This window comes from Octopus sinensis, linkage group LG3, assembly GCF_006345805.1.
Source record: "Octopus sinensis linkage group LG3, ASM634580v1, whole genome shotgun sequence".
Lineage (NCBI taxonomy): Eukaryota > Metazoa > Mollusca > Cephalopoda > Octopoda > Octopodidae > Octopus > Octopus sinensis.
The window spans coordinates 70,737,104-70,749,324 of NC_042999.1; the positions used below are offsets into that span (position 1 = coordinate 70,737,104).

At 36.1% G+C, this 12,221-nt stretch overlaps 1 protein-coding gene across 3 annotated transcripts in view; it reads left to right on the forward strand.

Annotated features, from left to right (window-relative positions):
* Window positions 1–2,595: 2,595 nt before the first annotated feature.
* The window catches only part of LOC115209663 (mitochondrial folate transporter/carrier), a 104,099-nt gene continuing 94,473 nt past the window's right edge, over window positions 2,596–12,221 (forward strand). For 2 of the 3 annotated variants that reach the window (XM_029778132.2, XM_036501081.1), the window contains exon 1: window positions 2,596–3,047. In XM_029778132.2, the coding sequence (XP_029633992.1) occupies window positions 2,774–3,047 (274 nt within the window). In that variant the 5' untranslated portion in view covers window positions 2,596–2,773. The remainder of the gene's footprint in view (window positions 3,048–12,221) is intronic. The other variant, XM_029778131.2, reaches the window with a different exon arrangement.

The following is a 12,221-nucleotide window of genomic DNA, read 5'->3' on the forward strand; positions in this document are numbered from 1 at the left end:
CCAAGTACTATCATAAAATGGCCATTTCACAACAAATAGACATAAACTGGAATTTCTAATAGTAATTGTTCATCCATTATCTTAAAATAATATCATCAGCTTTAACCCTTTAGTATTCTGGTTATTCTGTCAAATTTAATGCTAATTTATTCACATTGTTTTGGGTTAATCATGCATTATCTGGTAGCTTTGAAATTTTGATGATGTGATTGTTTATTTTGAAAATGATATTGTAGGGTAGATGTAAAAGGCTGGTTATAGCCAGTTTGAACATAAAATGGGTAGAATATTTTGGCTGGATATGGCTGGTTTAAATGCTAAAGGGTTAAGTGGCTACAGGCAGTTAAAAAATATTTAGAAACATAGTTTTATACTTCTTTTCTATGTCACCAGAGTCTGCAAAGTCATAGACATGCCTAAGGTTCTTTTTAAGTATTATATAAAATTATCTTAAGAGGAATAACAGTATCATTTAATAGATGTAGATGTGAATTTTAATCAAAATTGTTTTTCGAATTACACTGTGGCAGGGATTTGAAACCTAACTGCTAGATGCTTGGATCAGACACATGGAAACCACTACAGTTTCTCCGCAATAGGTCTATAAATTGACCAATCAGCATGAGGCTGTGGTGTAATATGGTTTTCTTGAATGTTCTACAATTTAACCATTTCTCCCCTACAAAAACAGCTTCTAGTGCTCAATTCATCACAGAATGTTGTAGGTGGATGACTGATTCATGTGCCTCCTTTCTTGGCAGGTAGATGGCCAATGGATTGCTGACACGACAGGTCACCTTTGAGATTTGCACAGATAACTTTAGTATTTTCAGTATTTTGGACTGACTACATGAGGCCAAAAGATGGCTTTCTATATTTTCGGAGCAACTTTTCTCTCTCTCCCATTCAGCAATTATTTATATTGTTCATTATAACTAGCTAACACCAAATATCATTATGTCTGGTAATATAAAATTAGATGTGCATGAGTTTGCTTCAGCAATTATTCTCACAGCCAACAATATCCACTTGTACACTACACAATGTTAATAAAGCCATCCACTTCATCAATGATAATGCATACTTCTGAAGTTTATCTTCATTGACCAGCTTAACCCAAGTGACAACCAAACCCTTGTGACAACACAATCATTTTATATGAGAACTCTAATAAATAACAAATGAAATAAAACAGTAGATAATTATAATCAACATACTAATATTGGTTTCAAATTTTGGAACAAGGCCAGTAATTTTAGGGAGGGGTTAAGTCGATTACATCAATCCCAATAATCAACTGGTACTTATTGACTTTGAAAGGATGAAAGGCAAAGTTGACCGTGACTGAATTTGAACTCGGAATATAAAGATGGATGGAATGCTGGTATGCATTTTAACCAGTGTGCTCATTTCCTTAATCAACACACTAATATTAATACAAATGGGTAAAGACCCCCTTTGGTCATGAATGACCATGGTACTGCACCTAGAAAGTTACCCTCTGAAGCATTAAGTCCGGGCAAAGTTGTTTATGGAAGACCAGCAGTCACCTGTGCAAACAAGTCTCCCCCTTTCACGCCACCAGTGTTATCCAAGGGAAAAGCAAAGGCTGACACAGCTTGGCACCAGTGATGTTGCAACTCATTTCTACAGCAAAGGGAACTGGAGCAAAGTGAAATAAAGTGTCTTGCTCAAGAACACAATCTCATGATTGTGAGCTGACACTCTAGTTACTGAGCCATGCACCTTCACAATATTTATATACGTGTTTTTAAAATACATCTGGACTACAGAAAATGAACATATATGTCGCGGATTGCATTTTCAATTTAAATGCTTAGGCATTACTCTCCTGACGATCTAGCATCCCCACATGGAAACATTTAATCTTATTGTTCAGGGTTGAAAAATACTTCAAGCACATAAAAGTTACAATTAACAGGATATAAAGTTCAAGTAAGACACCCACAGCTCCCATTTGTCATAGCACAGTTGTTGCATACAGATATCTTAGAGCACATCTCCCTAAAGTCCAACAGATTGATTTGTCATGCAATGGCTCACCAATAACCAAAGACGTACCGTTATTTTCTGTCTTTTCTACCCCCACTACAATAACGTATGTGTTTCCAGAAATAGCACATCTTGTGTCGCCACCACTCAACCCCACCCAATTAACTCGTCATCCATGTTGTTCGTCCTCTTAGTAACCACTAGGAACACTTCTTTTTTTCATCTGAAATTCCCTCGCTGTCTGTTTTCTCGCAGTCGTAAACTTGCACTTGTTCAAGAACATCAATCACGCCGATCTCACCTTGACGGAGTTATGAATGAGATATTCTAAAGCTAATACGGATAGCTTTAAAATATTTATTTCTACCAAACAAATAGATATAACACAAGGTGCCAGTATTTACGAAACAAATTCCACGCCTCAGAACAAGGAACCAATTAACTTGGGTAGCTAAGTAAAACACTATTAATTCAAGTTAAACGAAAGTATTCTCAAAACCTGACTAATCAGAACACAGGTTTCAATCTGCTGTTGAGAGAAGTAGCCAATCAGCGTCTTATTTATATTCACAAATAAAGTGTTAGTCTGCTCTATTGACGTCATTGTAAACTATAATGGCGGACGCACCTGTGAGTTCGTCCGTTTCCACGAAATTGTTGTGTCAACGAGCCAGAACTTACTGCTTCTTTAATGCAGTTTTTATATGATAACCACAAGGAAACATTTTCTTTCGTTAAGTAAGTTGATTGCTAAAATATCATGTCTAAAGTTGCGACGGCCGCAACTGCTGTGGCAGTAATGGATGCTTCAAACGTGAAATCTAAAGTTTCTGTCCAGAACACATCAAATAACAACCGTTTACTTGGCTTGGCGGCCGCTACCGGTTCCTCATCGACCTCTTCGACATCTACATCGCGACCTCGACCAATAGTGAGGTGGCGTGACATGGAACATCTGGTTGCTGGCATCAGTGGTGGAGTACTTTCGACCCTAGTTTTACACCCTTTAGATCTGGTCAAAATAAGGTTTCAAGGTAAGACCAAAACATTGATGAAAGATCCCTAATGTTGAATTTTTCTTTCAGTTAATTTTTCTTTGCTGTGAACCATTTACTTTTGGTTTAGTACATATCTCTTTTCGATTTTAGTATAAATAATAATGAGAATAATCGCTAGAATTTCAAGAAGGCTGCAGAAAGCACACGCTAAAATAAATAATTAGTGGTATTTTAATGTTCCACGAGGAGTAGGGAAGTTTCGAGTACGGTCCCTTAATTTCATTTAACGAAATGAAGTTTATACCTTCTCAAAGACGATTATCAACACAAAACGAAGCATTTTCGATTTTCAACCCGGTTTATAGATTTTAATTATTAGTTATAATCGTTGTTCGTATGCCAACTATAATATCTTTAAAAAAGTAATGAATGTTGTATACTTGCCTCTTACGAAATCAAACCATGCCTTGTTGGTTGGTTATATCTATATTCGAAGAAAATTGTTCAAAGTTATGAAAAATTATGAATAGAAAAAGAATAGCCAGCATGCAGGAAGTTCCCGATTGTTTCACTTTAGCTTTAATCATACACTCACGTACGCATGTATTTGTATATCCCTAATTTTTTAAAATTATTATACAACTATAACTTACTCCGTTGTAAACATTGAACATTTTCTTCGTCTTTACCTCACTTCTCGATTCTTCGGTTTCAGTCATTTCACGTGTTTGAACTCCCAGAGGGTTCTTTCGAGATTTTGATTTGTAAACATTTGGTATTAATTTGTCTGAGTGAAACAAATCAAGATCAAGCTCCTACTATGTAGATTAACAGGTGAAAGTACTTCCAAGTTAAACATATCTTGTAATCGCTTAGGAAAATTAAATAAAAAAAATTATTAAACCTAAAGCTATAACATTATTTATATTGTATCGTTTTATATATAATAAAATATAGTCGAATATATCCGGTTTTTCTTGCCTAGGGAAATATTTAGTAAAATGCGCTAATGGGTTATCATCTCTCGTTTATGCTAACATACATAATCAAAAGGCAACGTTTTCGTTAAATACGCATAAAATATTGCTTATAAAACAAGTTTAAATATATCCTTTATAATAACGCTATGTCTTTTATACACTTCTCGGAATTATGTATTGTATTTATAAATGTCTTTGTAAAATTTAAATGATTTTGAATGATGCTAAACAGCAGTATATGAATGAGAAATTCTGGTACCTTTTGTATGTCACCTCTTCAAAAAATAACAGAAAGTGGTTTAGATGCCTGTCATAAAGAGAAAATCGCCATGCGAATCTTTCAATTTTTAAAAAGTTAATCGATCCCATTGTGCGTTTCCAACGTCTCAAGATTTCAGATTTTAGACATAAATAGCAAAATCAATAGCCGCTGGAAACCATCTAATTAATTTAATATCACGAAGGTGACACTAAAAGAGGTTGCTCATGTTTGTAAAGCTTATCTTAAAATGCGGAAATTATGATGCCCGTGAGATTTTATAACAGAAAGAGAAGAGTAAAAACCCCCATGAAAATATATTGTGAAAAAGTGACCATTTTCATTGTAGAGAATTACTGAGAAAGGTATGATGAATATGTCTGGGTAGCATGCATGTTAAATAAAAATTCATCGGTAATTTTTTTTTTTTAGCTAATACAAATCACAAAATCTGTATCTGCGTTGTACAATAGATATGTAAGTGCCAATGAATGAAACCCTCGGCCCTTAAGTCACCCTGTATCATTTGCTGATTAATCAACACACACATGTATGGTCAATGCGGGTCCTCTACTTTAGTGTATTTAAGTGTTTATATTTTGCTTTTCACAACGTACCAGTTTGTTTTCAACAATAATGCTTGTACACATTTTATGAAAAATCCTGTAGGTCGCAGAATCAGATGTTTTGTGGTGCTTGTTGCGATTCTTAACACTCTGAGTTCACCACATGGTCAAGTCTCTTTTACTATAACTTCGGGCGACGGGCCGACCAAATTTGTGAGTGGATTTGGTTGACAGAAACTGAAAAAAGCCCGTCCGGCTATATATATATAGGCGGAAAGAAATTCATAAATTATTTTTTTTATTTAAGTGTAATGGAAAATAGTTTAAAAAATGTTTTAGATTCATTTATTTTTCGTTTGAGTTATAGAAAAAAGTTTAAAAAAAGATCCCATGTATCATGGCGAGAGAAACAAATTCATGAATACGGTGTTTAATATGGTTTCACCTTGATAAAAAAAAAGTTAAGGGCTATTTAGCTGTTTTTCTCAGTGTGCTTAAATTGCGCTGAATATCCAATGGGATTGCTCGGTTTGGCTCATTCCTTAAAGGTCTTCATTTTCGAAGACTAAATTCTTTCTCTTCGAAAGTCCTCTCCCCATCCCTTCGAAAGCAAAAATTCCCTCACAAATTTCTTTATAATCGGTTCGTTGGCACAAACTTTTGTTCTCGTCATTCGTTTAATGTACATATTTTTTTTTTACACCTATTACACTTTTTTTTTTGTTGGTGGCCGGATGTTAAAGTAAACGTTAACTATATATATATATATATATATATATATATATTTGGATAGAGATAATTAGAAACTGAAGGGAACATTTTGATTATAGTTTGATTGTGTGTATGTATAGAGCAGAGTTTGCAAATCCATATGGATCTTTTGAGGTCCATGTGGATTTAAATGAAACTTTCTGGTCGGAGTTTTGGAACAAGCACCTTGAAACTTTTTTTAAGTACACAAAACACAAGGTCACTGAGATTATGATTTGGGTAGAAGAAAAAAATCTTTTCTTCGTTTTGGAGTATGCAACTATTGGTGTTTTCGTTTTTGACTTTTCCAAATTATATTGTCTGAATTGTTTTAAACAGATTACTTTCTGAAAGGAAAATATTTACATATTCAATTTTTAAAACTCCTGCCAGCTCTTAAACGAATCATAGGACTCGCTGTGTATTTCATAATATATATTTTTCTTTAAAAAGTGACTTTTTGAGTTTTGTTTTGAATTTCGACAATTCAGAAGTTGTGGAGGGTGAAAAAAAAAACAAAAAAACTAAAGCGCAATACCTGTCGTCCCCACCCATATGTATTCAATAATGAAAGGAAGCTATTTAGTAAAAGTTACTTTCACTTCGTTGACGACAAAAGTGTTCGGATTTTTTAAACAAAAGTACCCCGTATTTTTGGGATTATTTCAGGTGGCTTCTTCAGCATACCTACACATGTGTGCCGCCCCACGACTTTGTCTCCTCATAACTTTCAGAAAAATGTGTTATATGAGAATTTGTTGTGAAAAACGTTTTCCTAGGGGTGGTGAGAGGAGTTTCGGAAAATTCACACGAATCGGCTTAGTTTCCTCATAACTTTCAGAAAATGCGTATTTCTTAATGAAATCTGAAAATACCTTTCAGAGTGTGTAGATTACGGTTATATCGGAATTTAATATGAAAAAAAAAAAAAAGGTGGCCACTCTTCACAATTTTTTTCGAAATTTCAAGTTTCATTTTGTAGATACATATATGTGCAAAGTAAGTACATGTGCGAGCCCGCCATTTTTTTTTTCTTTTTCATAATAAATTCCGATATAATCGTAATCTATATCATCTGAAGCTTGTTTGTAGAAAATTTCATTTAAAAATATCCATTTTTGTGGAACTTATGGGTAAACAAACTTGGTGGGTGGACACACTTGTGCAGGTATGCTTCTTCTAAGAGTGGAAATAGTGAAAATACAGGGTGAGGCAGAGGAGATGGACGTTTTTGAAAAATTCACAAAATCATTAATTTTAGCAGCACAAATTTTATTGACATCAATTGGACAGTTCGACCGGGGATCTGGGAAGCCAGAAGGCTCCATCAGACTGGAGCCTGGTGCGGCCTTCTGGCTTCCCAGATCCCAGGTCGAACCGTCCAACCCATGGAGAACGGATGTTAAATGATGATGATGATCAATGTGTTCGTATTGAATTAGCATTTTCAAAATCAAGTGTGGAAAACAACATCTATCATGCGGTGTCCATTTTCATTGATGCGTTTCTGAAGATCTTCTTGGAAGTTGGCCTCCACTCTCTCCAGCATTGCTCTGTTGATTTGGGTGACTTCCATCCGAATAGTTTCCTTCAAATCATCCAATGTATAAGGCTTAAGCACATACACATGTACCTTGAGGTTTCCCCACAAGAAATAATCACATCTAGACAAATTGGGACTGAGGGGGCCAAGGAATGACAGCAAACCTGGAAATGAGGCAGTGACTGAAGAGAGGGCGAAGAATGTCCATTGATGCTCTGGTTGTGTGGGCCATTGCCCCATCCTGCTGAAACCACACATGTTGAATAGGCTTATGTTTTTGTTGTAATTCAGGCACAAAGATGTTTATCATCTCTATGTAACCCTTGGAATTCACAGTAACAGCATTTCCATTACTGTCTTCAAAATAGTAAGGACCAATGACGGCAGCTTTCTAACGGCACACCAAACCATAACTTTTGAACTGTGCAGTCTTTTGTGCTCTTGTTTTTTCAAGAGCCCAATAATGACAGTTCTGTTGATTCACCATGTCATTGAGATGAAAATGAGGTTGTCATTTGTCCAAAAGATTGCTTCCATCTCATGTGCAAAGTTAAGCTGCTGTGCATAGTCCCATGGTTTCAACTGTTGCCCAATGACTAACTTGTATAGGTGGAAATGCAGGTCTTCATGCAAAATATACCTTACTGATCGATTACTGATACCAAGTTCAATGGAATGCCTCCAAGCAGAGTGATTTGGACTCAGTATCAAAATTTGTCTGATACATTCCACATTTTCCGGGGTCCATACTGCTCATGGTGCCCCCACTGGTCTCCTATTCATTAGTGTACCTCTTGTACAAAGTGCATTCACCCAACATAAGATTGTGTTATGGGTAGGAATAGCCTGCTTTTGGTGAATGTTGAAGTGGCAGCGAAACTCATGCTGAACTACTGTGACAGACTCATTATTCTTCACGTAACTGTCATAGGCAAATATGCGATGCTCTATTGTCCACAGCATCATGGCTTCACCTGAAAAGAAAAAAAATGCCAAGACACCTTGGACCGAATGGTACCTGTCGGACATATGTCCCTCCCCCTGGGGCTGAGTAATATCCATTGCAAGAACGTCTTCTCTGCCCCACCCTGTATTAGCACAAGTGAAATGCATTGTTGCTAAGGACAAGCTGTATGTCATTGCAACAATCTCAAAAATATTCTGGTGTTATTTAGAGTTGTTTGCTGTGTAAAATAAGTTTGTGTGTGAAGCAACACATTAGGGTGAAGAAATTAAATTGATAATGTTGGTGTAGTTTTTGACTTCATATCTTGTGAGAATATCATTTACTAAAAATAGTTGACTTCATGTCTTGTGAGAATATCATTTACTAAAATAGTTGTGTAGATTGAACCAGTGAATTTCTTTGTTACTAGTTTGAAGGAATTTGTATTTATTCTAGATATGAAATGACTCAAACACTGGACTAAATTCTTTTAAAAAAGAGGAAAAATCAGAATCATCTTTAGCATTTTATTGACTAGCATTGCATACAATATTATTGTAATAGAGAGAATTATCTGAAAGACCCTCACAAAGCATCAGCAATGAGTTAAGAAAAATCTTTACATTTATGCAGCATATGGAAAAACAAAAACTTAGTTTATCAGTACATTACAGATTGTCCCAAATAGTGTCCTATTTGTTGAAGACATGCTCTGATATGGAATAAAAAAAAATTAAAGTAAAGGCATTCTATTGTGAAATTGGCCTGGCAATGAGGAGATACTCAGCTGAAGTCTCTTCAGGAAGATGGCCCTGCTTGATATGTAAGAAGGGTATTGGTAGAAACTCCATCTGTTGTACCCAGTGCAAGTTTTGAACACATGAGAGGTGTAGTGGTATCACAAGAAGGTTAACAGAAAATAGCCTTTGTGTGTGACAAATGTGCAGGTACAATAAGCACTAAAAATGCTCTGACAATAAAGTTCCTTAAATGCTTGGGGAGGTCATCTAGAAGTAGTAGATTGCTTCTGTTACCTAGGTGACCAAGTTAGCAGTGGAGGAGGAAATTCTGAAAGTTTGTGTGTAAGAGACTGCTGGTTAGGTCATGTGATGCATAGATGAGACAGCTGTGTAAAGAAGTACTGATCTCTGTGGAAGGGGTAAACCCGGGAAGACTTGGGATAGAATGGTGAGAAATGATCTTTAGATGCTGGGTCTCACTGAGGAAATGACACAGGACTGGGAGTTGAGGCAGTTTTCTGTACTTGAGAAGATACTTTGAGCTAAGTAAAATCACAGCCATACATACATACATACATGTTCTTTACAGATACCAGTGCCAAATAAAATGCACTCATGCCAGTGTTGCATAAATGTACCTGTACCTGTGCCAGTAGCTTGTAAAAACCACCCATCACACTCTGTAAAGTGGTTGGCATTAGGAAAAACATTCAGTTCTATTTTATTTTTTAGATTTTGCTATATTTATGCTGTTGAATACCTTTTTCAGCATTCAAGTGAATGCCCTCTTAATTTCAGCATTCAAAATTATTGAGCTGGCAAAAGAGGGGTACTGTTGCACAGAACAGGCAGTGAAAGTCAGTGCATAAGGGTTTGTTGTAGCCTCTGCACGTGAACTATAAGGTCAGCACAATCAATGCTTGAAAAAGAAGAGTGATGATGAAATGTCTGTCAGAGACAACTGAAAAAGGACTTGAAGTGGTTATAGGCAAAGAGAAATAATAACAGGAGCAAAAAAAGGATGCTGCAAACTGCTAAACAGAGAATTGTAGGAGGGTAACTCAATTTGAAGTAGATCCACAGTGCAAATTCTTTCAGTGGTCTTCGTGGAAATAAGATTACCCAAAGTTTCTATATTCAGTCTCCACCAAAGGTAGCATTTTAAAAATCGTAGGAGAACACCTGGGAGTCCTTCATGACCTAGGTGGATTGTCTCTCCAAGAATGTCAATAACAAATGGGTTGAAAAACTTGCTTAAGAGGAGTTTTTCCTCTGAAGATTTCTCCTACTGTCCACTTACCCTGCAGTAAGCTTCTAATTAATCCAGTAACTTCTTTGAATGGTTCTGATTCAGATGACTGCACATTCCCATGTCAGAATGCTTTAGTGTCTTTGTTACATCGTCGTTTTCTATTATCATTTAATATCCATTTTCCATGCTGGCTTGAAAGTTGAGTGAATCTTTTGATTATGAATTTCAGCCGTAAATATGAATGAATCATACTCCCATGCATTCCATTAAAGAGGCAATTGGTTTCTTGTTGCTTCATCATCATCATTAGCATAATTTTGTGGCCATTTTCCATGCTGGCATGGGTTGGACAGTTTGACAGGAGCTGGCAAGCCAGAGGACTGCCAAGCTCTATTGTCCGCTTTGGCATGGTTTCTACTACTGGATGCCCTTTCTAATGCCACTTACTTTACAATGTGTGCTGAGTGCTTTTCATGTGGTACCAGCACTGGTGGAGATCACCAAGTAACTTACAAGACAAAGACCTTGACTAGAAGGGGGATAGTATTGAGGAAGATGGTTTTGTGCCTGTTGAGAGTTTAAAGAATTGTAGTGGGATAGAAATAAGTGTCTTGCTGTAGAGGAAATACATGGCTACTCTAATTAGAAAAAAAAAAGAGAAAAAGTTAGAATGAAAGATAGAGAAAAATGGTGGTGGAAATGTGTTGGGACATACCCTTAAGGTACAGTGGGAGTGTGAATATAAAGATTGAACAGTGGAGGGGATAGAGAGGAGCAAGTTTCATAAGAGTGTGAGGAGGGATGGTTAGAGATGGAGTAGAGGTGACTAGTATGTGATAGTGAGAAATATGGTAGATATGTGAGGGTATTGAGAGTGATAAGCAGATAAAAGACTTGTTAAGGATGGTGTATAGCAGAGGGGGTGAGAGTAATGGATGAAAGCACAGAAAAGAGGTGATTGGAAATAGTAGACAAGGAAGACAGTGAGAAAAGGATGAAGGTGACCAAAAAGGAGGGGATGCAGTGTGTGCCTAATCTGTTCTCAGGTGGTTACAGAAGCCAAGTAGAATCATAGAGGAGTGACAAGTGTCAGGGAATATTGAAACATCTCTCAGAATTTCCAAGTTATCTGGCAACCTTTGTTTCAATAAATAATACTGAACCTGTTTGAGATTTTTTTCTTGGGTAGTGTCTGTCATATCTCGTTATATTTGACTGGAAGGCAGTGTCTGCCGTATGTTGTTATATTTTGGCAAAAGGCAAAAACTTGATTCCAAAGTAGATTTTTTTTTCTCCTTTATGCATGTCACCTAATATTTCTGAAGTATAACATTTTACACTGTTTCATGTTAAAGTGGGTTCTTAACTAATTGCAATATAAGTCTGACAGCAAGCTCACAGTAAAACTATTTTGTTTTGCAATCAACTGGAATTTTCACCTGTGATTTTCCCTTAACTTAGCAATGATAAAGAAAGCCACTTGTATATCTCAGAGATTAGGAATTTCAGATTTCTTGAAAGAGAACCTGATGATACACATGAAACTGCTAATTGAAGAGAGTGGAGACATCTCATTAAGATAAGTAATGCAGTCTTGAGTTTCTGATAAATCATTTGGCCAACCATCATTCTCATGTTATGTGTTAATTGCTACAAGCTTAATAACATCAAATTTGGTACTTTTTTCAATTTGCTCACTTCAAGGCAAACATGGTTGAGAGCTTGACAAGAAAGAGAGTGAAAAGGAGAGTATAAATATGAACATTCTGATGTGTGAGTGTGAAAACTGTGATGGAATGAAGGGGAGAAACCAAAGGCTACATATAGGTTTTTAGTAGAAGTTTGAAGTAAAACAAATCAAAAATAAAAAAAAAATACAGGTTGAGCTGGTTTTTGGTGTAGTAAAAAATCTGTCATGGTAAGAGAGAAAGCAAATGATGAATATCAAGAGGTGGGTGATTACTAAATTGGTTGGGGATGAGGTAATATAAGAGTGAAAGCTACACTGGTTGTTAGTGGGATAAATAGGATGGATTGAGTTCAATAGATCAACCTTTTTTTAAACAGGTAAGTGGTTACAGGAGAAAGGCTAATGAATATACTGGAGTATACTGAGCCATAAGGCTCAGTAATATATATATTTCTATATTCCAAACAACATTACTGTTCTGTAT